At 36.2% G+C, this 27,113-nt stretch overlaps 1 protein-coding gene across 4 annotated transcripts in view; it reads left to right on the top strand.

Moving 5' to 3' along the window:
• Positions 1-26,473, top strand: part of LOC126767816 (insulin-like receptor) — a 141,396-nt gene extending 114,923 nt beyond the window's left edge. For 2 of the 4 annotated variants that reach the window (XM_050485462.1, XM_050485463.1), the window contains 18 exons: positions 15,028-15,443; positions 15,514-15,652; positions 15,711-15,877; positions 15,956-16,235; positions 16,297-16,444; positions 16,510-16,718; positions 16,817-16,994; positions 17,173-17,380; positions 17,479-17,593; positions 17,692-17,890; positions 17,958-18,439; positions 18,519-18,826; positions 18,899-19,468; positions 19,524-19,695; positions 19,780-19,907; positions 19,960-20,221; positions 20,352-20,532; positions 21,982-26,473. In XM_050485462.1, the coding sequence (XP_050341419.1) occupies positions 15,028-15,443; positions 15,514-15,652; positions 15,711-15,877; positions 15,956-16,235; positions 16,297-16,444; positions 16,510-16,718; positions 16,817-16,994; positions 17,173-17,380; positions 17,479-17,593; positions 17,692-17,890; positions 17,958-18,439; positions 18,519-18,826; positions 18,899-19,468; positions 19,524-19,695; positions 19,780-19,907; positions 19,960-20,221; positions 20,352-20,532; positions 21,982-23,791 (5,972 nt within the window). In that variant the 3' untranslated portion in view covers positions 23,792-26,473. Of the gene's footprint in view, positions 1-15,027; positions 15,444-15,513; positions 15,653-15,710; positions 15,878-15,955; positions 16,236-16,296; positions 16,445-16,509; positions 16,719-16,816; positions 16,995-17,172; positions 17,381-17,478; positions 17,594-17,691; positions 17,891-17,957; positions 18,440-18,518; positions 18,827-18,898; positions 19,469-19,523; positions 19,696-19,779; positions 19,908-19,959; positions 20,222-20,351; positions 20,533-21,030; positions 21,953-21,981 lie in introns of those variants that run through there. The other 2 variants (XR_007669160.1, XM_050485465.1) reach the window with 2 other exon arrangements.
• The last annotated feature ends 640 nt before the right edge of the window (positions 26,474-27,113 follow it).

The following is a 27,113-nucleotide window of genomic DNA, read 5'->3' as shown; positions in this document are numbered from 1 at the left end:
TCAAGCGGCTTCAGTTCTTGTGTCAATTTGATCACATACGACGTCACAGAGATACCCAACGCTTCAGAACGACTTGTGGGAGACTGATTTTGATCTTCCTCAATTGATGCGCTAGCGGCAGCAATATTCTCGACATTACGGGCACATCTTAGTCTCACTGGCACGGTAACATTTTGGATTTAAATTTTTCCACTAGACGCTCAATTGTTCATCTTACAGGACGATTATAACGACCTTAAATTGGAGACGAAGTTGAGGCCACTGACTCCGAATTTTGTTAGTAAATTTTAATAATTTCGACTAGTTGTTGGATTGTATATTTTTCCATGATGAAATGACAAACCTGACTGAAAAGAAATGTCAAAAGAGCGAAAAAAATATAGCGTCGTTTGCTGTCCCTATCGGGCTTTTGTAGGCCCGATATAATAATAAGTTCTGGTTTTTAAAACCTTAAAACCTAATTTAAGATTTATCACCAACGCCAACTTCATTATCATAAGAAAAAGCGTTTTTGACTTGTCTTATTTATTTCTCCACGTAACACATATGTATGGTATGTATGTATGTATGTTTGCCATTGCTCCTTCGTATTTTGACAGTTATGTTTCGATGCATTTGTAGCAGGTATAATTTAAGTTTATCGAATACTCAATTTAAAGCAGCAAGGAGAATAACAAGCGCTTTTATATCATAGCGTTGCAGATTTTAATGCGGCTCTTCTTTAGTACTATATGTCCAACATTTAATCTACACAAATCTTGACAGTTGACATGAGAATTTACCGCATTTTCAACCCACGAAAACGTGTTGTTGAAAAAGTAATAAAATATTTTTTATGACATCTAAAATTCTTTTCTATTATTGCAGCTATAAATTTGTTTGCAGAAATCTATTTTGCGCCGACAAAGTGAAGTGGACTTAACATAGAAACGATTCGCTAAATGATTCTTCACATACTCGCATAATTTATGCTTATAAGATCTATACTTAGCACTTGCTGTTGTTCTAAATTTGATGAAGTATTTAGAACATTTATTTTCAAAGAATGAAACGATAGATTTATATGTAAAAGACGTACATACATATATGTATGTATACATTTTTTTTATGGAAACAAATTACTCAAGTGGGTCATATAGGGTCATTTGAGTATGTTCTTTTATGACAGCTTTTATGTATTTGCTTACCTTATAGCCAAAAACTAATCACAAAATAACAAATAAATAATCTGAATAATCTGAATAATGATGGGCATTATTCTAAAATAAGGCGATCGGTAAACTCCAAAGGTTTCATAGATTTATTAAAAAACAGATAATTAAACATTTTCTATGCGATTTTAAGGCACTATATAGGAAAAGATCAATCGAGGGTTTCTTGGCGACGTCTAGGAAGTTAATTTTTAATTGCGTATATACATATATGTATATATGTATGCTGGTAAAACTTGAAGTAAGAATACTTAGGAATATTGTAGTTTTCATACATTGCAGAAAAAAAATCGACCTGTCCAAACTACTGCAACTTGTCTCCCCTAGATGTAATTAACTTATTTATATACGCCCAATAAAAGCTCCGTTCGAGGATAGGTCACGGATGAAAAGAGCACCAACCCTGAACAACGTCTATTAAGTTTGCACCCAGAAGGAAACGTCGGCGGCAAGCTACTTGACGAACTAAGTCGATTTTGCCATGTTCATCTGCCCATCTATATATCTGTATATACGAGAACCAGTCACTCAGTCTTTCTTATATCTATCTAAAATTTTGCACACGTCCTTTTCTCCCCAAGAAGCACATTGTCGGAACTGAAACACTTTTTTATTTGGCAAAATATCTTCTCAAAAATAGACATGGGTTATTATCCAAGGCAACGGTGCAATCTCTAAAGAATTTATTCAAATTGAGTCAATATACGTTGCTAGCCTTTTGTAATGCAGGATTTGGTAATTGTAGTGTTCCAATCTGGCAACACACTACTATGATATGTATACTCAGAATGTTTTGACATACGAACCCTATTTGTGTTGTTTACAGTAACTTAAAATATTCATCTCAACAAAAAAAAAAATAAATTTAATTGCGAACAAATTTTTTTTACAAATTTCGACCTTAATTAACTCAGCAACAGTGCATCGATGAAATTAATTCAATTTTTGGCGACAAATCTCCATCACAGACGAAGGTTTATCGATGGTGTGGTGAATTCAATCGAGGTAGTAGATCACTCCCAAACGAATTTGGTGAAGGTCGTTCAAAATCAATTGAAATCCGGAAAACCAACCGCCACGACGTATCACTCTTCATCACAACAATGTGCGATGCGTGAGATCTCATCGACTGAAAAAACTGCACTCAAAACATCAAACATCCACCTTATGGTCCTGACTTGGCACCAAATGACTTCTTTTCTTCCCCTTCCGCCCCCACTGGCTGCCAGTATGCCGGTGCAAGCCTTTTGAATAGCCTCTACGTCTGCATAACGCTTTCCTTTCATGGGCAAATGCGTTTTTCCGAAAAGGAAAAAAGCCGCACGGTGCCATATCAGATGAATGCGGGGAGTGGTTAATGGTTAAAATGTGATTTTTGGTCTAACAATTGGTCACAAGCGTCGATCGATCTGAGCAAGTTTTGGTCGTCAGTCATTTTGTGCCGAACAAGCCGTGCACACACCTTTCGTAAGCCCAAATGTTCGGTCAAAATGCGATAAATCGATGTTTTGTAGATGTTCAATTCCATTTCCATGAATTTCAATGATGACTTCGGCTGATTTTTGATGAATTCACGCATAGTTTCGATTGAATTTCCGGTGATCACGGATTTTGATTTGCCCTCATGTTGATCGTTATTTATGTTCTCACGACCACTTTGAAAACGTTGAAACCACTCGTACACTCTGCTACGGAATAGGCAATCATCACCATAAATTTGTTTCATCAATTGAAACGTTTCGGTAAAAGTTTTACCAATTTTAACACAAAATTGAATGTTGGCTCTTTGTTCGAAGCTCATTTTGGCACCGATAACACAAACATACTGACACTTAAAACGCAATAACTTCACTTCCAATCAATGAAATGTCATGAAATTCTCACTGGATAATTAGATAGTAGATTCTAAGACATCAGTCGACATATAGATAGCGGCACCAGGTTGCGCTAGATTTAAAAAATCTTGTTTACTTTGGAACCCACCTTGTATTACTAAAATAAATATATGAAATCAAATTATATTCAATAAATATTATTCGTACATATTCGTATAGCCCGTCAGTTAGTCTGCTAGTTATTCTCTGCGGATATTTGCACTCACATGACCGTTTTCATAGATACAAATCACACACAAATAGTCAATTGTGGGAAATAATGTCAAGCAAACAAACAATTTAATCAAAGTACTAAATGTACGTTCTTAAGTATTCCACTTCCCTGCGTCAGACTTATTCTGATGCTCCATCGCAGCAACAAATGAATTTGTGTGTGTGTGTATGTCTATGCATATACGTAAATACATGTGTAAGTACGGAGAGACAATTGATTGTTAAGTGTAAGTAAGTTGTAAGCAATTGATTTCGTCTTTGTTGTTATTGCAATGCATTTTGCATATTTTGAACAAAAGCAGCACAGATCCCCTGCACCACTGCTCCACTGCTGCTCCAAAGAGACAATTTTATTCATGCGAATACAACAAAAGCACAAGTGTGAAAGCATTTACAAAGATACATACAGACTATATACATTTATATGAGTATGATACATACAAATGTGGACATCAGGTTAACATCAGTGAATGGAATTATTGCGTATGTGCATGTCACTAATACAAAAAATTATGAGAGGGATACGAAATCGAAGGAAATTTGAAATATTCCAGAAAATAATATCCGAAGGAAGTGCAAATTCCCCATCCGAAATATGGAACAAGACTGAATTCCGCATTGTCATCCAATAGCCCGCAACAGCTCAAATATGGCAATTGGGTTCGATCTACAAATGTATCGCTAAATGGTGTTTTTTGGATTTGTGGTTTTCAATGAAGCATTGCTTTTTTGCAGTTGGTCTTTTTGACAGTTGTTATTTGATTTAAGTTTGGTTTGCCTTTTCATAATAAGCAGACTTACATCGGAACAACAGTTGTTAATCGTGCAAATCTATTATCAAAATAATGGTTCGAGTCGCGCGACCATTTTTGTTTTCCATTTTGTTTTTTCGCAGATCCAAACCTAGTGACTTTTTCGTGTCTGAATTGAAGGCTGCTGATATGATAGATTTTTGATATAATCAAGAACGAAGCAATCAATTTATTGAAGGAAATTTTTGGTGAGCGCATAACGTAGATTGTCGTTTATATTTCGGGATTTGACTACCCTAATGGTGTAATCTGGCAACTCACAACTTTATCGTAAAATTTTACATTATTTATGGTATACATACTCAGAACGTTTTGACATACGAGTGCTATTTGTGTTGTTTACAGTAACTTAAAATATTCATCTCGGCAAAAAACTTTCGACGTGGATTAACCCAACAGCAGTGCATCGATAAACTTAATTCAAATCTTGGCGGCGAAGCTCCGTCAAAGACGAGTGTTTATCGATTGTATGGTGAATTTAAAATTCAAAAAGGTAGACCACTCCAAGACGAATTTCGGGAAGGTCGTCCAAAATCAGTTGTTCTTCCGGAAACTATTGATGCTGTGCGCAAACTGATATGGCAAAATAGTCATGTGACCTAACGTGAGAATAAAACAACTATTATATGAACATTTTGCTGTAAGAAAAATTTGTTCACATTGGATCCCATACAATTCGCAATAGCTCCAAAAAAGGCTTGTGTCGATTAGTTGAGAGAAATGTTAAAAACAGAACAGGGGTCGACTAGATAGGTGTTTCCAGGTAACCCAAATCCAACAAAAGTTGTTCGCAGTTTCCTACTTTTCAGAAAATCTGGACATATCGCAACCATACCACTAGAAGAATACAGCACAGTAAATTCTAAGGGGGTACACAAGCATTTGCTTGTCAGTTATCTTTCAAGATATCAAGAAAAACAATCGCCGAAGACAGGTCACTCTTCACCACAACAATGCGAGCTCTCACACATAGACTGAAACAACTGCATTTTTGAGCACTCAAAACTTCGATTTGATAAGTCTTCCACCGCATAGTCCTGACTTGGGACCAAATGACTTCTTTTTATTGAAATATTTCAGAAAATAATATCCGAAGGAAGTGCAGGGAAGAGAATATGCGGCGTGTGATTGCTGACATACATACGTCCCCAATTGCTGCAAAAAGTGCTCAAAAATTGGGTTTAACGGCTGAAATTTATTGGAACTACCCGCATAAAAACACGCTTTATTTCGCTCGTCAGTAGCAGTCCGAAATTCCTTACCTTTACATGGAGTCTGTCGAGTTACTATACAGAGCGTTCGCAAAAACCCCCCAGCAATATTGGAGCGTAGTAAAGTGCGATAGAGGCATGCAAAAAAGTCAATTGTGAGAGAAAATTTACATATAATATGATGATATCAATATCATCGGCATACGCCAGCAGCTCTTATAAAAGATTTTACCTGCTCGATTAAGTTCTGCAGCTCGAATTATTTTCTCCAGCAATAGGTTGAAGAAGTCGCACGATAGGGATACACCTTGTCTGAAACCTCCTTTGGTATCGAACGGCTCGGAGAGTTCCTTCCTGATCCTGGCGGAGCTTTTGATATTGTCGCCAGTTTACACAGCCATATTAGTTTTACGGGGATACCAAATCCAGACATCGCGGCATAAAGGCAGCTCCTTTTCGTGCTGTCGAAAGCTGTTTTTAAAATCGACGAAGAGGTGGTGTGTGTCGATTCTCCTTTCACGGGTTTTTTCCAATATTTGGCGCATAGTGAATAACCGGTCAGTTGTTGATTTGAATTTTTGAGCATTACCCCTGTCGGCCAGCATATCAATCTCTTCGTACTCACGCATTTCGGCCTCTTTCTTTTTCTTTCTGCAAATGCGTCTCGCTTCCCTCTTCAACTCTCGGTATCTATCCCATCCCTCACGTGTTGTGGTCGATCGTAACGTTGCGAGGTTGGCAGCCTGTTTTCTCTCCGCTGCGACACGGCACTCCTCGTCGTACCAGCTGTTCTTTTGCACTTTCCGAAAACCAATGGTTTCGGTTGCAGCTGTACGTAAGGAGTTTGAAATGCTGTACCACATTTCCCTAATCAAAAGGGAGGTTTCTCCTCCGAGGCTGATTGCTAATTTTTATTGGGGGTGTTTTTTTACGTGGCCGGTCCCAAACCCAGCGCACAACCCTATGTAGGGGAAGTTTCTCCTTCTTACTTTAGCTCGCCTTCAAACGGATGTTCTTGGGCTACCCAGAGGATACTTGGTCAAAGACCGGAAGTCGTGAGCTGCTTGAGCCATATGTAAAAGAATCGTTTCTGGCCACTCCCAAGTGAATGGCGATCAGAGAACTTTCTTCACTTGCGTGAACTTATACACATGACTCCATCCTCCATCTAGTATATCTAGTTACTGAAAATAATCACTTATTGCTTAAGCTTTGTTGTGATGACTATGGTAATTTTGTTGTTGTTTATGTGACTTTCATGGTGTGGCGCCAAGCGGCATTTTTTACAACACCATGTTGTTATTATTATAATTGTCATTTAATACAATAATTGTGAGTACAATACGAGTATAGTATTTGTATTTACAAAAAACAATCGCCAAGTAATATTGCTGAGCTCAGTCGTTGAGACATTCAACCGGAAACAATAAAACATTGCGACTGGTGCATCATATTGCAGCGAATAAACATTCCACGTATATTCGCGTTTGCATTGTCATCGCAAATACTCTCTCGTTTTAGTCTGCTTTGCTCTCCATACAGAGATTTTTTCATTGCGCACTCTCTATATAAATATGTACAAACATTGTACATAGCTCTGAATATATTTCATGCCTTTATGTAGTTATGGAAGTTTTTGTTAAGGCAACTCGTAATTTAGCAATCGGCGAGGAAAAGGAAAAAGCAGCGAGTTGATCGTACTCTGGAAAGCTTATAATTTGCAGACCGTGATCTCTTCTCAGTATCCTCTTCCAAAGAGTTCACCGCAAAAGCGTATGTCGACAATTTGCCAAAACCTTCAAGTTGTAAACGGGAAAAGTGTTCCATACTGCGATTGCTAGTATTCATGCTTCAAATCAATTAGTTATAAACTACTTTAGAACTAATGCGAAAGATAGCAGAGGTTTTTCTCTCTAGTTGGATTTCAAACAACAATGTTTATTTTTAAACTGATAAGTATAATTCCAAACGACTAGAGGGTATTCAGTCATATGCATGTACATATATATGTATATTAAGGTGGGCCAATTTTATTTTTCACTCTGTACTCTTAAAAATATGTTCTTCGACAACACTAAGAAAGTCTCTCCACGTACATATGAGCTCTTGATTGTAACGAGAAAACCCTTCGTCTTGTAGAGCAGCAAAATTCCTACAAAACAATGATATTTCCGATTTCTAATGATTTTTTCTGTGAATTATAGATTCATAAGAATAAAAAAATTTCTTAAATTAATCAAACTTTATCCGTTAATCTTTTTTGAAAAAGTTCTTTGTTAAAGTATATCTTAGGAGACTTTTTTGTTGAGCATACAATTTCTCATAGAATAGTATATGAAACATGTATTTTCAAGTATGTACTCGTAGTTGGTAAGAGATTTGAATTTTTTGATTTTAAGAAAGGAATAGATAGCAAAAAGACGGAGGACTTTTCTGTTACAATAAAGCGCTCATACTGTGAGTAATTTTTGTAGCGATGTTATTTTTTCTGACTCACCCTAATTTATATGTATATAAGTATACCATTATGCCGCTGGCGTCATAACTCCATTAAATGTTTGTATTTACAAGTGGTCGACTAGTCGCCAAAGTTTAAAAAAATCAAGTCCCGTCATAAAGATAGTGCGCGAAGTTAACCGCATTACACCGCAATCTACTAGGTGATGGGAATTTGGACTTTTTAATTAAAAAAATTACTTTTTCTGTTTATTTTAAACACCTAACTTAGCTAATGGCGCCAGTGAAGAAATATTTGCGATTTCCATCGAATAGTTATAAATAAACACTTATCGTAAATATATTTATATGAGTAAGATTACTACAAGAGGCATGCAATTGATGAATGAACTAAACACTTTATACCTTATAAGCACATTCTCGTATGTATGTACTACGTACATACATGTGTATGTATGTATTCGTATATATTTGCAATTGTTTCACGATTACTCACTCGAACATTGACTTCTGCTTTGTGAGCCATTTATTATTATTCATTCAAAAATAATTGTAAATATTTGTTTTCCCTTCAACCGATGAGTCGAGGAGGGATGTCATAAATTTCATAAATACATTTACAAATCTATATCAGAGAATAAATAAATGAATATAAATGTGACTTCAAGGACCTGAGCGTCAATCATTATGAAATAGCTCGTGACTCTTGAGATAATCATTTAAGAAAATATTGTACTAGATTGTTATAAATATTTCAAGATTTTTTCATAGTAATCGATAGCGTTTTAGATGCTTACAAATTTAAACAGAAAATCAAAATAAATAATTGTCAACGTTTGAATGCAAGTACTACACCACTCAACAGGTAATTTGTCAGCAAATACTCTCCGCCTTTAATCACTAAGATGCATTCATATATACATACATGCGTCACATACATTTCGTCACCTAAAATGCAAAACAACGTATTATCAAAAGAAATATGTAGCATAAAATTTTCAGCTTCCGCTTTAAGATATAACTAATATATAACCAATATATAACCAATATGTAACCATTTTATAACAAAAACTCAAATTTGTTTCAATATGATTGGTAACTTATGAAAAGTGATGTTAATTTATTTTACATTTTAGGTGACCATATGTACTTATAACACAAATATTTCTGAATATTGGTGTTCTATTCTAAAGATGCGCTAATCTCTGTTTATGATGATTATGACATCGAAAAAGTTAAAAAAACAGTACTTGAAAATTGTTGTGTTGGCACAAGAGAGAAGATAGCAGAAGATCTAAGCATATCTTATAGTTCGACTCAGCATATTTTGGTTATTGTTTTGAGTTTGAAGCGTGTCATTGCTAGAATTGTACCAAAAGACCTGAAGCTTTTGGGAAAACAACGTCGTGTAGAGATCGCAAAAGAGATGCTTGACAACGTAGCTGAGAACACAACATTACTGATGACGAGAAGTGGGGTAATGACGTCGAAACTGTCCAACGCTCCAAAGAAGAGCCGAAACAAATTCGCTGAAGGCTCTAATGGCATTAAAGGCCATTCTAGGCGAGGTAGTTAAGAAGTGAAATTGAATTAAGCATTGGCATGCTTGTATTGGCTTAGAAGTCGTCTATTTTGAAAGCAATAATAATGATGTTTTTTTTAAATTTGTGAAAAAAGGGATATTTTTTTAGGTCAATATCTGTTAGCGGCATTATCTCAAAGAAAAAAATCATTTACTCTTTTGTAACATTTTCAAAACTTTATGGTTTCAAGCTCTTCTAGAGTTGGTATTCCGCTTACGCGCTCACACATGTTTCTCACACCTACTTTTTTTTGTTATTTTTTCCAAAACAAAGTTGTTCAATTTTTTTCTTCGAAAATATCCAATATTCATCGACATGTGTAGCACACTTTATCGGCATACTTACATACATATGTCTACATAGTACACACTTTCTAAGTGCGCAAATTCAACTATTTAATAACGATTTTCCTTGCGCCATACGTGCGAATTTGTGTGTGTGTGTGTGTGTGTGTGTGTGTGTGTGTAGGCACAAGCTGCGTGTGCGTAAATAAACTTTTGTTTTTAAATTTACTTTTTTATGCTGTTGTTAATATACAATTGTGTTTGTTGTTGCTCTCGTTTCTATTACGAGATATTTCTATTTATAAATCAACACAAATCCGCATAAAAATAGCAAAAGCGGCAGTAAAAAATAAACAAACGCGATCGTCGACATCGGGGCAATGACGAAAATTAAAAACAAAATAGCTAACACCAGAAAGCCATGCAGAGCTTAGCGGACGTACGCATACATTGCATGTATTTCAGAAACAAAAATCATTAATAATTTGAAAATGTTGGCCATGAAAGCAAATTGATCATTACATAGTACATATTTCTATTATGAATGCCGAGTCTAAATGAAAACCATGCTACGCACTTATTTACCTATATCGTTTATCTTAGATATCTTAAACTCAACTGTTTTCATAATTAGTGGTAAAAGCAACTAATACTTAGTACGGCTTAAGTTTCATAAGTCCACATATGCTTTGTTACTTTGTACTGATTACTGTTCATGACATCACTCATCCGCCACGGTGTATTATTGTTAGAAATATATAGGCAGAAGGCCTCTATATGTAAAACTCACTTCTAATGATTTATTTATTTATTTTTTATCTCGCCATTTGGCCTCTTTGTATGATTAAAAAGAACGTTTCTCAAAGCACAAAAAGTAAAAGTAATCGAATGAATTTAGATGCAAATATGAACACTTCCATAGAGTGCTGTAAAGCGTTACTCAACGGTTACAATGATATCTAGAATACATGTTTTATAGCCTGAACATAGTACTTATATTAAGTTCGCTACGAAAACTGTATGACGAAAGGCCTACCCGTTCAAATTAAGCGCACATACTTGGAGAGACTTTCTTAAGGGGTTAAATGGTTTTACGGGTTTTAAAAAATCTATTTTTTTTATTATCTTATTAAGTTCTACAACACCACTAGAATATTGGCTTAAATTTTCAAGTTGTTCCGAGTAAAAATTTCAGAGATACAGCCTTGATAACCTGTGCGCTCGAGGTTAGCTAGGGCTAAGTGCGCCGCCTTTAAACGCGTTTTACTGGAAACTGTGTTTTCGAAGTCGGTTGACAAGATTTCTCGAGAACTAAACATGAAATTTTACACAGGTTTTTGAGATACTATTCTTAAAGACTTGAACGAAGAATCTTTGTTGATTACAACTATTTGAAAAAAAAGGTGTGAAATTTGTAAAAATGTCTGCCAAAACTCCAATTTTCAGTTTTTTTCCTTAGTCCAAGTTCTATGTTAAAGTTATGGTTAACTAAAGCACATATGTTTTCAGTTTAGATGATCCTGTAAGGAGTTGTTCAGCCAACGCGGTCGCATCGTTTTTCCAAGGGGCACCGGAAATGGCGTCGCAATGGCCAAGTTAAATTTTTTTTCCCCAAAAACTTCAAAATTTCTTTGTTAATAGTGTGTGTTTGTAACAATAAAAAATTCTAATAAAATATTTAATTTTTTATATGAGAAAAAATTGTTAAAAAAAGGCTATTTTTTACCCGAGGAAAACCATGTAACTCTATAACAGAAAAATTAATCTAAAGGAAAGTAGAAAAGTTTCTTGCTTCAGCTCGAACTTCTTTTATCAATCTCAAATATTTTTTTCAGAGCTAATCGTGTTTGTATGATAATTTTCATTTGTTAAAAGCTAACACTTCGTTGCTTGTTCGTGAATTCTGGACCAAAAGCAATACTGTAACGTTGCCCCAGCCTACATATTCACAAGACATCGCTCGGTGTGACTTTTTGATATTTCCAAATATATATGGTAAAGAACCTAAAAAGGCCGTCATTTTACAATGTAGATGAAAATTACTGAAAGAGTTAAGACCTATCCCAAAAACCTTTCAAACTCGATTCGATGTTTCGATGATTGGAAGAAGCGCTATTTTTAAAAGGTTTAATTTTTTGCGCACTTAGTTTGTGACAATAAACGCGACAGCAACTGCAGTGGACACTCGAAATGTTCTTCGGAAAAGCACACTCTCTGCTTTCAATAATTAACTGCGAGCATAAACATGCTCATAAGCGATGAAATTTGCAAAATCCTGCGGCCTTCGCTGTGTGCACAGCAAAAAAGTGCTTCTGCACAGTAGCAAAACCTATCAACTAGCCAAAAGCCATAACTTTTCGAAAAGCTACAGTTCGCCAGACGAGTCGACAGCACTGCAATTGGCGTACAAAACGGCATTTCAATTGTTGTTGCAACATTTCGAAAATATAAAAGCAGCAGAGCAAACGCATTAGCTGGCCAGCGAACTCATGAGAACTCGTCACCTGCTTGCATTTTGATTACTTACACTTGATTTGATTGAATCACACATCTGCTGGTCGGAGCCGGTGGCATTTCTGCTGCAGCGATAGCTATTGATGACAGTAAATGCAGCTATCAGCGGTGAATGTGTGCGCATTGATGTAAGGACGCTGAGAAATTGTCAAATAAAACGGCAATCCAGTATGTTTGCCAATTGAATTAAACTCGTGTAAAAATTTATAAAAAAAAAGTGTTGACGATGACCGCAACTATGATTGCTACACCTTTAAAATGAATTATGACTGTTTCATTTTTTTTTATGCCACTCACGTATTCACGTCACTTCCTTTATTACTGAGAATTCCCAACTATTAATTGGTAAGCGCCGTGTGGCCAAAATAGCCGTCAATTATCGAAATTCCTCAAATTCTTCAACGTATTAATTCATTCATTCGTTAAAATTACAATGAAAAATTAGTACTTGTGTCAATCACTTATACATAAGTATGTATGTAAGTGTGAATTTTAATGCGTGTCTGTTTATCAATTATGGAAATCGAAATTTCCGATTCAATGATTTTTATTTGGTTTTTATGGAACGTTCGCTGCATTTACATTTGTTAGCAAGTAGCTTATTAGTACTGGAAAAAGGTAGGCTGATGGTGGCTATACGATAGATTGTTTTTTTTTATAGGTTAGGTTAACATGGTAGGCCAATAAGCCAAGCATAAACCAGTTTGGTAATTTACAATACCAGAAGGAGTTCAAGCGCTAAGTCCAAGAGGAGTTGTCATCTTTTAGTATGCCCGTGGTTTGACGCGAATTTCTGCGGCCTCACTATCGATACCTCCTCCAGTGTATCATACCGTGGGGACCTCACATGCTTACAGCGTAGTCTTGCCAATGCGGGAGAAGTGCAAAAGAGATGATCCATTGTTTACCTGGTGCCCTGCTCCAGGTATTTCCTGTAATCTTCTCGTTCGGTCAGCCCAACCTGCGGACGTGTGTCGCCTCCAAACTGTAACCAGTTAGTATTACCATCATATTCCTACAATCTCTTCTATCGAGTGCCAATAGGAATTTTGTATATTTCTTATCTACCAATTTGCACATGACTTTTACAGTTTTCCACCCTTGTAGCTCGTTTCAACGGGTTTTGATTTTCTTTGTCATGCTTTTGTCAAGTTCGTCGTATAGACAATGCATGGGTTTCCCAATGTTGATCACGTTTTCGGATGTTAGCGGTACACCATTTTTGGTGATCTCGTCCACTATTTCATTGCCCTCTATGGTATTTGTAGAAATGAAGTTGCTTGCTTCTGGCAACACTTTCCACTGCCACCCTGCTTCCCAAGGCACTTCTGGCCGATATGTGATACGAGGTTACTGCCTTGATTGCTGCTTGGCTGTCCACGTAGATGTTGACTGCGCAGCTTTCGCAATAGCAAAGACCTTAGCTTGAAATTTACTGCAGAGTTCCGGCAACTTAAAAAGATATAGTCTTATAGATGTTTAGAGTGTTGCCCGTTGCGCGAGACATCTTTTCTATACTTACTTTGAACCTTTTTTCCCAGTTGAAAAACCTCCATTGAGAAATTTTGCGCTTTCTGCTTTTTTTTATAAAAATATAAGATGCGTTGTAAAAAATGTATACTTCGCAAAAGTTACAAACTTACGACAAGTGTTTTCAATTGTCAAACATGCAAACACAAACGTGATGTGCAAGTAGAGTCTCAGAGCTCCGCATACACTATACATACCGCCAAAGCTATTACAACGCAAATACCGGTTAATTGTTTGGAGTGGGTAACTGGCTAGACTGCGATGAGCACCTTTCCCACAAATTCATAACGTATGCAAATGTCATACGTACGAAGTTGCTTTAAATAAACGCACTTTTGGCGGCCGCCTCGAGAACCTCATATTTAATCAGGGGCTTAGCACGTGTGGTGCATAAATATTTTAGAAATAAATTTAAGAAGTAAAGAGAGCATGCTCATTTGGCTGAGCAAAATTGAAATTTTAGCAGCTCTCACGAAACTTGCGTTCGTTGGTTGGTTAGTGGCTGGAAAAGTGAAGCGCGTAAGCGCCCGACCGCATGCGACAGCACTTAAGCCATCATTAGGCCCATTGTTCTCCCTGCTGGTAAACCTTAACATATTTCATCATCCTCAGCGCATACTCTGCATTTCGCCGAAACTATTTTTCCAATTTTATAAAGATAATGACTGTGATGACCCCTTCAATATTGCCTTCCCTAGTTCCCTTCTACTAGAAGTAGAAGCTTTTTGTTGTGTCCACCATCAACACTACCCCAAAGTAACTTTGCGGTGTGCACTGTGTTGTTAGTTTTCCCAGATCTCAGGTGTTCCTCTAGGATCCATTGCTTTAAACCTTGAAGGAGCTGAATAGTCTGAGGCAGCTTTGGAAAATTTTGTTCCCAGCTGTCCCCGAGTGTGCTAACTCATCTGTCTTTTCGTTTCCTTACATTCCAAATGACTGGAGCTTGGAGCATCTCTTGTACACTATTGCAAGACTACGCTGTAAGCATCTATAGTACGCTATGATACACTGATGGATCGACAGAGAGGCCGCGGAGTGTGTTTAATTCTTTATTAATTCTTCATGGATCTCCTTTTTTCAGTTACATTGCCAATTTAGTCCGAATTTATTAATAAGCTCGAGTATGATAACATGGCTGCAGTGAAACTGGGTTTGATTTCAATGGATTAAACTCATGAATCCACTAATACTACCACTAGTCTACATATACTCTGCTTCCTTTTCGATGTAATATATTAGGTTCTTAGGTTTAAGGTATGCTGCAAAATTTTATTTAAACAAAAAAATATTAACATTTATCTTCATTAATATTTACAGTATGCCGCTCCTTAGATATACGTAACTCTCCCAGCGAATTGAATCAGTTGCGCAATTGCACGGTCATAGAAGGTTTCCTACTCATAACACTCATGAATCAGCACAATCCGCAGGAGTTCACACAGACCTTTCCTTTGCTAACTGAAGTCACGGAATTCATCATCATTTATCGGGTTCACTATCTACGATCGCTGTCACAAATCTTCCCGAATTTAAGCATCATACGTGGTACAACACTATTTGAAGGTTATGCTCTCATTGTCTACTACAATCCACATCTGGAGGACTTGGGCCTCTCCAAACTAACAACCATATCACGTGGTGGTGTCCGACTTGAGAACAATATCGTACTTTGTTATGTGAAGACAATTGCTTGGAAGCGCATTGTAAACCGTGACGCAGAAATAACAATCGAGGTTAGTTTGAATTTAATGATAGAGTTTGTTTTTCGAAAATGTTTGTTAAATGTTTAATTTGCTGCGACAGAACAATAGCAAACTGATTGAGTGTCCCAAATGTCCGGGAGACACAAAGCCTGGCAGAGAAGATGGCGTCGATACAGAATTGGCCTGCAAGGAATTCGATGGACAAAGACGTTGTTGGAGCAATAAGAAGTGCCAAAAGAGTAAGTCATTTATTTGTAGTCAGTATAAATGAAAAATACTTTACATTTTACCTTACAGTCTGCCCGGATCGCTGCAAAAATAATTGCGTGGACGAGAACACTTGCTGCAATGAGAACTGCCTTGGCGGATGTTCGCCCAACAACTTAGACGAATGTATCAGCTGCCGCGATTTCTCCATCTACAACAACACCTGCATCGAGAAATGTCCCCCAAATTACTTTAGCGTAAGTTCAAATTACTCAGTTGAAATATTAGTTAAATAATGCTAATGCTGACATCTTTCATGCCACCAAATTCTTTAGTACTTGGATCGTCGCTGCCTCACAGCCGAGGAATGTATTGGAATCGGTACGAAATTCGAAAACAATAAACCACAGATTATTGTGCCTTATGACGGAAAGTGCTCAACTCGCTGCCCAAATGGATATAACAAAATCGGCTCGACGTGCCAGGCATGCGGCGACAACTGCGTGAACAAGTGTGATGGGGCGCACATCGATAGTGTGGAACGCGCGAAGGACTTTACTGGTTGCACGCACATTGTTAAAAATGGCCTCACCATAAGCATTAAGCGTGGCGGAAGTAAGTCGCTCACGTAAATCCCTGCATTTAAACCATATTAATGTTATAAATTCCTTACCAGAACACTTAATGGAAGAGTTGGAATCCGGTCTGTCATCCATTCAAGAAATTAGCACATTTCTAAAGGTACAAGGTACATACGGGTTGACATCATTGTCGTTTTTCAAACACCTAAAGCGTATTAATGGCACTGAGCTCAGTGAAAACAAGTAAGTACACAGGCAAACTTCAAAAATATTTTGTATATGAATTCATTCATTGTGATCTTATGTAGATTTGCAATTTATGCGCTTGAGAATAATGATCTCGAATCAGTTTGGGGCGATAATCGTACCGTACATATTGAGAGGGGACGCGTCTTCTTCCATTTCAATCCAAAGCTATGTTACAATGAGATTGAGAAATTGCTGCCGATGATGAGAGAAAACGCAACGTTCGATAAAAATGAAGTGGCCACAGATTCCAACGGACATAAGGGGTCATGTGAGTGCTTATATAACAAACTAAATGATAGCTACTTTAATCTGTCGAAAATAAAACTATACTTACTTATACTAAGTACCTGCTTATCTGATTTTTAGGTAACACAGAATTGTTGAATGTTACTGTGTCAAAGGTGTCGAGTCGTGTGGCGGTTGCGGAAATCGAGAATCCACTGGTATTTGATGATAATCGCACCTTCATCGGTTATCAGTATTTTCTAATGGAGGATAAGTACAAAAATGCCACCAAATATTCACAGCGCATCTGTGACGACGGGTAAGACTAAGAAAGCGCCTGTATACAAAGAAATAATTAGAAATTACTGTTTGCTGTTGTTATTCTCCAATTTGCAATGAATTGCTATTATGACATTATCTTGTAGACGTTGTTTACAAAGTACATTAGGCATGCAGATATTGATGGTTGTTTTTTTTTATATTATATGTAATTATAGCTGGATTGTAAGTGATCCCACCAAGGATAACCAATATATCTTCGTAAATCTGCAACCATACACGCAGTACGCGTATTATGTTAAAACTTGGACCATATCTTCGGAGAAGCGTAACGCACAAAGTAATATACATCATTTTAAAACCAAATCTGCGCAACCCAAATTCGTACAAAGCCTAAACGCCTACGCAATATCAAGCTCTAAAATCGTAAGTAATATCGTAAACATTGAGTAGAACCACATGTGTCTAAAACACATATTAAGTAAGTCCAACAACTAAATAATACTGTAACGAATTCTCCTCAGGCTATTACATGGACACCACCCGCGAATCCTCAAGGCAATCTAACGGTCTATCGCGTACATGCTACTCTTGATAAACGTAGTCAAGTCTTGGATTCACGTAACTACTGCAAAGATCGTAAGTTAATTATACATATTTACATTTTATATGCCTTTTAAACAATATACTGGTGTTATATAATATATAATACGAATTTAATATGCTTTATTAAATAGCTGCACAAATAGACAAAGACGATGATACAAAGGATCCTACACGGAATAGCCCTGGTGGGGTGACGGAACCGCCAAACGCTGCCAATTGCAAATGTGATGGTGAGAAATCGCCAAATCACAGCGATATAGATACCAGTGAGGCAACAATTGTGGCTGGCATTGATTTCGAGAATACACTGCAGAATTTCATTTATGTCAAGTAAATAACTTTTAGACGAAAAATCCCAAACTAACGCTCTGCTAATTCATATTTTTAAATTTTACAGACACACAAACGATACCAAAAAGCCTAAACCGAAAAATGTTGAACAAAACAAAATATCTCTCACTGAAATGGATGCTAAACGACGACGCCGACGCAGTGAGGGCGATCCCGAGGATAGTTTTCTTGTACGCCACATGCGTGCTACGCCCGATAATTTCGAAAATATTATACTTAAGACAACATCTGAAGATGGTAGCAAAGAGGATGCGACCATTATAACCACGGTGGCGCCAATTGAGCGAACCACACTTGGTAATAGAAATGCATCGGGCAATAGCGACAACCGTATGGATGCAACTGGTCAATTTTATGAGACCTTCGTACAAAATGTGTCCGTCAACACTGTTAAATATGAATTCACAAACCTTAAGCATTTCTCTTTCTATACGATCGGTGTCGAAGCGTGTCGTGAGCCCGAAGAGGGCGCCACCGAGAAGGAATGTAGTGATATACGCATGAGGTTTGTGCGTACTAAAAAAATGGGTACGTATATACATATTTACAAGCAAATTTATATAATGAAATTATTTATTTCCATAACACGTAACGATTTTGCTTACAGAGGGTGTGGACAAGGTCGAAAATTTGCGCGTTGCTTTAGTACAAACAAATACAACGCGAAGTGAAGTGCGCATAAATTGGGATCCACCAGCGAATCCAAATGGCGATGTGGTGTCTTACACGATTTCCTACAAGAAATCCGAACAGGATGCTGTGGAGGAGAAACGTTGCATCACTGAAGTAAATTATCGCAATTTGACAAATGGCTACACGATGCCATTACCGACCGGAAATTACAGTATTAGAGTGCGCGCAAATTCATTGGCTGGCGATGGTGTTTATTCAGAAATCGTCTATATTGACATTCCGGTAAGTAAAAATGCACAACTTTCGTCGATAACTGTATTTCAAAACTCTTGAACTTCTTACAATAAATCGTAGCCTGAAAAATGGTCTGGAGCTTTGATTGCCGGCATTTGTGTTGGAGTCATTGGTATTATCTTTCTGATGGGTGGTGTATATTGGTACGTTCGGCGAAAATACGCGCCTCCAAACGACATCAAAATCATTCCCACCGTCAATCCGTACTATATAAGCCTGCAATATGTGCAGGACGGCTGGGAGGTAGAACGAGAGCGCGTTATACAATTAAGTCCACTTGGTCAAGGCTCTTTCGGTATGGTATACGAAGGTATACTTAAAGGCTTAAACGGTACCGAGGATACACCATGTGCCATTAAGACGGTCAATGAAAATGCCACCGATCGCGAACGGATTAATTTCTTGAGCGAAGCCAGTGTTATGAAGCAATTCGATACATATCACGTAGTGCGGCTACTCGGCGTTTGCTCAGTCGGCCAACCTGCATTAGTCGTAATGGAGTTGATGAAGTTCGGTGACTTAAAATCATACTTACGTGCACACCGTCCTGATAGCGTACAAAGCGATGAAATGCCCTTCAGGTACCGTGAAACTGGCGTGCAACCACCACCCCTGAGTCGTGTTTTCCAGGTGAGTTCTTTAATTTTTTTTCAAAGCAAACAAATTTGACCTTTGTTTCCTGCAGATGGCCATAGAAATTGCAGATGGTATGGCTTATCTATCAGCCAAAAAGTTTGTACATCGCGATTTAGCAGCTCGTAATTGTATGGTGGGTGCTGATTTAACAGTGAAAATTGGTGATTTCGGCATGACTCGCGACGTTTATGAAACAGATTACTATCGAAAAGGCGATAAGGGTATGTTTGCAAAACTTTTAGCATAGAAAGAAAAAAATAGAAGAAGAATAAAGAAAATTGATAAATTAAAACAACTTCAAACAGGTTTGTTACCAGTACGTTGGATGCCGCCAGAAAGTTTACGTGATGGCATCTATTCCACTGCCAGTGATGTCTTCAGTTATGGTGTAGTACTTTGGGAGATTGTAACACTCGCTTCACAGCCATATCCCGTAAGTATATATAAACAACTGTTTTGAAATGCCTAACACTTATACATTTCAGGGTTATTCTAATGATCAAGTATTGCGTTTCGTCATCGAGGGCGGAGTTATGGAGCGCCCAGATAATTGTCCAGACAAAATTTATGAAATTATGCAGCAATGCTGGGAACATCGCCCCTCAAAACGACCATCGTTCTTCAAAATTATACGCGTACTATTGGAACATGTGCACACCGATTCCGAGGGTTATCTTTCGCGCTTTCGTGAAGTATCCTACTACTTCTCAAATGAGGGTACGCAGGAGCGTGAAAAAGAACGAACCGGTATGTGCACTTTATACCAGTTATATAAACTAAAATTACTTACGTTACTTAATTACAATACACACATACAAACATATATATCCCATATATATAGAAATTCTAACATTTTTTGAACATTTACAATTTTCAGAGAGTATGCATCCCTCTGGCGATATATTCAGTGAGGAGAATGAAATCGATGACGCTACCACTCCGTTACGTACCGACGAATTCAATGAATATAAACTCAATTTGGCTAACACTTCCTCTGTAGAGCATGAAGGCGAAAGTCCAATGGCCATCGACGATGACCATCCTCACTCTCCATATAGGTGAGAGCAAGCCAAGCAACATTCAATAACTTAGGTAATTTTTAGGCTATCAGAACAAATTTCTATTGCGTAAATATCAGAGATCCAAAGACATGAGCGAAATTCAAACCTTTACTTTGTAACAAATCGATTTAAAGACTGGAGCAAAAACTAAGCGAAAGCATTCCATAGTTATAGATATATATTACAATAATGCCCCATTTCGATATATTGGTGAAAGTAAAAATATTTTGTTTTGTATAAAGAAAAAAATTAAAGAATTATATTAAACTTCTAACAAAATTAAAACTTACAGTCTAACCAATTGGAAATTGTTCGGTCATAGCCCAAAAATTACAACAAGAACATTAAAAAATATATCAAAAAAAAAGTTTTATAAATAAGCTCGTAGGATATGAAACAATATGATATGAGTTTATTTATTACAACAATGTACTTTACATACATGTACATTATTTGTCTATTTTTCATTAATGATAAACATATATGAATTGGCAGTCAATCGTGTACGTAACCTAACTAAATGCATTCCTCATATATCAACACACTCATATGGACACATATTGCTTATCACTGATTTCTATTAAGCATACATAGTATGTATATAATCATTAGGGTGTCCGTTATTACGAAAGTTGATTTTCTTTTTGCAAACGCCCCTTGAATTTTCTCAGTTTCAGTTTCTGTAGTAAAAATAAGGATCCAATCGAAAAAAACTATTTATTTTAAATTTAATCCGCGTCGCATTACTTTTCCCATATACAGGACTTTAAATGGTTTTTTAATTTGTTGTAATTTTGTCTGCAAAGCAAATTCATCTATAACTTTGAAAATGTGATTTTCTAATATCAAATTTTCCGCTCTACAAAAAATGATTCATAAAAAGACTCCTTTAAAAGTTATACGTATGTAAAGGTATACATATGTACATCAAATATACTGTATTTACATAGTGCACCATGTGGTATGAGCAACACAGAAAGTATATGGAATCACTTGCCTGAGTCATTTAGAGGATAACTTTAACTTCGTTTAGCTTTTAAAGGCATGTTTTTATGAAAATCTTTAAGACCTTTTTTGTGGAGCGGGAAATTTTTAATTTTTTAATTAGCATATAATTTCTTAAATTTACTTTTTTGAAGCAAAATACCAAAATATGCGATGTTACATACTTTGATGAAGAAATATGATTTAGGCACGGTTTGAATTGAAAATGTAGAGCTTGTATACGACGGATCCTAATTTTTAAGGCACGAACTAAAACTACAGTATACGTGCAAAAACACGAGTCAATTTGAGAAACAGCGGACACCTTAATAATCTTATATGTAATGTGAGCTACATACTTCAACTCATACATTTTTTGTACAATCACACTGTCTTTGAAATTACACAATAAATTTTAATTCTTTACAACAAACTCCATATTTAATTTAATTCGAAACACAGCCACAGCCTAGACTCAGCCAACATTATCAGCAGCACGCCTGACGGCCAGTCCAAAAATAGCTACAATTTCTCGCAAATGTCGCACAACAATCAAACTCTGCTAAGTTCGGTGCCATCGACATCGGCAGGTATTGTTAGCGGTGGTTCTCACTCACATTCTCATCAGCTACATCAACCGGGTGCACAACTACGACAAACGCGCTACAGTCAGTTTCCAACTGAAGAGGCGGCAGCCAATTACGTACTACCAGACTATGATCCTCGTACAGAATTTAATGGTAAGAATGAACGACAAAGTGCCTTGAGCGGTGCTAGGATGGAAACTGATGAGCGCGGTTATGAGATGTACGATCCAAGTCCGAATTACCGTGAACATGGACCGTATGACGCAGCTGTAGACGAGGACGATTTTGATGGTTTACCAACGACTGGTCATAGCTCCAGAATCGGAAGCGGCGGCCAACAACTATTGCCACGAAATAAGCCGCGACATCGCATGCCCACCATAATGCCAATGTCTAGTTCAATGCCCGATGAAATGACGGGTACACCTATTGCTTCATCGCTGCATCCATCTACGGCATCGGCCGCTTCGTCAAATGCCTCATCAACCAATACGACAACGGGACGCTATTCGGGTCTAAAAGCCGTGGCCGACAAAATGCGCTTTAAAAACATTAATCGACGCATTTTTAATCACAAGCGTACGGGTAGTAATGCTAGCCATAGAAGTACGAGTTCTAATCCGAACACCACCACGTCTTCGAGCAGCACTTCTAATATAGCAGCGGGGGGAAGCATTCGTCGCGAAAAGAGTGTAAGCGGTCAGAATTTGGGTACAATTGAGAGTGGTGGCAGTGGTAGTGCTAGCAGCTATGTAACACCTCGTTTTTTCACTCCTTCCTCCGATGTACTAAATGCGAGCAGCAATCCTAACTACCGTTTGTTAGATGAAACTGCAAACACATCGTGTCTTTCCGGCGCAGGTGACGCGAGTGATTTCCCAACAAGTGGTAACAGGAATTACAAACGCCTTGACGAATCATTAAATGCCACATTAACACCTGGCAAGCCCGTCGGTACGCCATCTAGTAACATTGCTTCGTTCACACCTCGACCGTTTGCAAAATCTATTGATAACGCCCCCTATACTCTGATGGGTGCCGCGGGGTCAGATTCTACACTGCGTACCACTGATAATCCCAATTACGTTGTAATGAATCAACCATCAGCACTCACCCAACCGCCTTCAAAACTGTCGCAAACAGCCACTACAAGTCCAATTGCATTTGCGCAAAGAAGTGACGATGCCGCTTATACAATGATGGGACCTACGCCATATGAACCAAGCACTCATATATCATCGACATCATCGCTTGACGACGATCCCAAAGTGGTTGCTCATGATGATGACGATGAAGATAATGATGATGAAGATGATGAGCCGACTGAACATATAAGAATGGAACTGCTCGGTGGTCATCGGCGTGGTAGCGATAAAGCGCAACAACATCGCAAGTCGCGTGGAAAACGAAGCCGCAGCGAAAGTCAAAACAAATTGGACGAAAAGACTACACAAAAAATCGGAAACTCACCCGGAACAACTCCTACCAGCTGCTACACAACCCCCGCTGAAGGTGGCAGTAGCTATGTAAGCTTAACACCTGCATCAACAACAGCGACTACATCTTCGCCAGCTACGCAGTCTAAACCTTCTACCACTTACTCACTCAAAGAGAAGTGGTTACGGCAGCAATCACAGCAGCCACAACAACCGCCACCAAATGGTTTCATCGGGCGTGAGACGTAGTAACAGGAATCGAAGGAATAGCATAGAACGAAAAAGACAAGGAAGCGCACACTGCCAAAATAAAACAAAACGACGAATCTTAAGAAAGTTCATTATGTAGGACAAGTGGCGAATATATTGGCTCCAAAACAAAATTTCAAAATATTATAAATTCTACGCGGTGGCAATAAGTATACACATATATGTAATTTGTTTGATAGGTGTACATACAAAGTAGATGACACATGCTGAGTGCAAATTTTTGTTTTTTCCTACTAATATTTTTAAGACAAAAAAGTAAATTAAATTAAATAAATACTATTCTATATGTATGTATGTGTGCATATATATATGCAGATATATACATATATATTTATATACGATATGCCAAGCATCATTTAGTATAATGATGAAATAACAAACCAAAATCGTTGAGACATTCGCAGGCTTGCGTGAATTGGATGCATGAGAAAGAGGTGCTTCATTTAACACAAAAAATTGTAATTAAAATATTAAATGATAACAAAATGCATATGTGCTCGCTGAAACGAATGTGTAGAGAAGAAAATTATTTAAATTATTGACGAAACAACAATTAAAAGAAGCTTATAAGTAGCTAGCGTCTGCATATATGCATTTATTTTGACAGAAAGTAGCGAGCTTTAGTAAAAAGTGCATGAATGATTGGTTATAACAATGTTAAAGAAAGATAAGCAATGTGTTAACAACTAAAGAGTTTTCCAACGCTACAATGCATTCACTATAAATTAATTATATTAAAGTAGTATGTAAAATAAAAGCACTCAAGGTTGAATAGAGAATACAAAGCGCGCTAATTTAAATAATATTGCGCCCTAAGCATTATCTCGTCAGTGGTGTAATGACTATAATGTGATGTCTTTAATGACTTGTTTATGGCAATTTCGAAACCAAAATAATACGACGAAATGGCATTTCCTGCAAATAAGACATTTCTTAAAGTTTTCTGCAAATAAGATATTTTTTACAGTTTTTGTATTTTCGAAAATGACAAATCCGCAATCTTTTGTTGTATGCGCACATAACGAGTTTTGTTTCACTAAAGATTCCTAATTTTGTTAGACTCGCCAAAATATTGAGTTTAATTGCAGACATCACATTACATACAAATGCATTGTAAATTAGAAGCGAGTGACTTGACAAAGAATTGCATGTTGTTACAACAACAACAACAACAACAGTAATAAAGAATATTGTTACAACAACAACAAAAACAAATAATATCATGTTGTTACAACAATTACAAAAATAACAACAACAAAGAGTTGCATGCAAGTTTCATTTAGCAACCATTTGATTAAAACAAATTTAATTATTTTATAAAAATTATATTTAGTCAAAATTTAATTTTTTACAAATTATTATGCATATAACCTTTCACACTGTATTCTATGTGTAATAGAAATTAATGTAATGTACTTATGATGCTTTCGGCTTAAAAAAAATTCAAAACACAAAATTCAAAAAGAAAAAAAATAAATTCAACCAAACAATACATACATAAGTATGGCGAAATAATAAGAAAAATTTTAATTATTAGAAAATTTAATAAATCATGCTAGGAAAAGTACTAATGTAAATGATTAACTACACGAAGAGTTGGAAATTTTTATATACATTCGCAGTTTTAGTAAATAATTACGAAGAAATTATTTAAAAAACATATTCTAATTCAGATAATTATAAATGTATGTGTTCAGCCAGGAAACATTTACCACACAAATTTTTTTCTACTCATACTAAACAATTATTTACATATAAAAGCTACACTTGTTTATGAATATTTATTTAAGGCAAGCAGACAAGATGTATGCAATTTCATTACTATACAAATGTTAAACAACAGTTATTCACGGCCTACAGTTATCAAGAAGAACACTCATAAAATACTATTTTTGAATGCATTGAAAAATTTGGTTAAAATATATCTAAATATAACATAAGAGAATTAACCACATACATACATATACCAAATGTATATTGAACTGGCAATACATTGGAGAAACGTGGCTAAAAATGTACAATGGCATAACTTGTGAAAAATGATTTCCAAATTAAAGATAATTTCATGCTTCTATAGAAATTTTTGATTTTACACACTGATTTATGCACGAATAACGATACAGGATTCACACACCCACGATATATATTATAAAAAATTTATTTATAATATTATAAATAAAATAAACACATAAAGTACAAATTAAATGTAAGCGCGACACGAAATAAAATAAGTGAAGTAACTGAGGGATTTATATTGAAATAATGTCTCTTGGCAAATCGTAAATACTTAACGATTTCAATATAATAGCATAATTAATAGTAATAGGTTTATATTGTAAGCATAACAAAAGTGTTAATCGAAAAATATGTATGTACATAAGCAAAAGAAGACGTTATAATAAATTATGAACAATAGTTTGTACAGTTGACCGTAAAATTGAAAAACATTAAAGGAAAAAAATAATAATTAAATTTCATTTTGTTTCAAAATAAACACTCAATAACTGAATAAGATTGATGAAGCTAAGAAATTAAGAGTCGCAACAAGTCGCCATTAAATTTACAGCAAACGAATTGGCGTTTGTGCAAAATTTTTGAATTTATCTATGTGCAACTTTTGAAAGTAAACATAATAAAAATATATATTTTATTTAAACAAAAGTTTCGCATTCGCTTTAATACATTGTTCCACAGCCCTTTTTACAGTTTTTACAGAATCTGCATATAGGAAACGAACTCGTTTTTCGCCAAATAAACACTACTTAGAACCTAGAAAATACATGCATACATAATGCAAAACGAATAATGATTGTGCAGTACTGATAGTTAATGACGTGCAGAATTTCTCACATTTTACACTTGGTTTGTATTAGTTTAAATGATATTATATATAATTGAGATTTCGAAAAAAATTTTAAATTATTATTCATAATTAATATTTCGAAACAAATTTACTAAAGATAACGTTATTGCATATTTTCTTAACAGTTTTCCAAACTAAATGTTTTAAGTTGCTTAATCTACTAAACTGAATCGATTTTGTTGCATGTTTTAGGTAATGTAAAAAGTTAGGTAAAAATTTTAAATTCTATTTTTGAACAGTGCATTTTCGTAATAGCTCAAAATAATAAAAAAAAAATCAGAACTTCGTGTTTTTATTCAAATGTTATATTTATATAAATTTAAAAAAAGTATGTAAATGAAAATTAAATAAGATTGCAAGCACGATTGAAACAAGAACTAAAATAAAATTACGTTTAGCGAAATTATGACCTTAAAACAATTTATGCAACAATAAAAA

The sequence above is a fragment of the Bactrocera neohumeralis genome, chromosome 2, assembly GCF_024586455.1.
Source record: "Bactrocera neohumeralis isolate Rockhampton chromosome 2, APGP_CSIRO_Bneo_wtdbg2-racon-allhic-juicebox.fasta_v2, whole genome shotgun sequence".
NCBI lineage: Eukaryota > Metazoa > Arthropoda > Insecta > Diptera > Tephritidae > Bactrocera > Bactrocera neohumeralis.
Note: the sequence above shows the minus strand (reverse complement) of the source record. Positions and strands in the feature narration are given on the sequence as shown.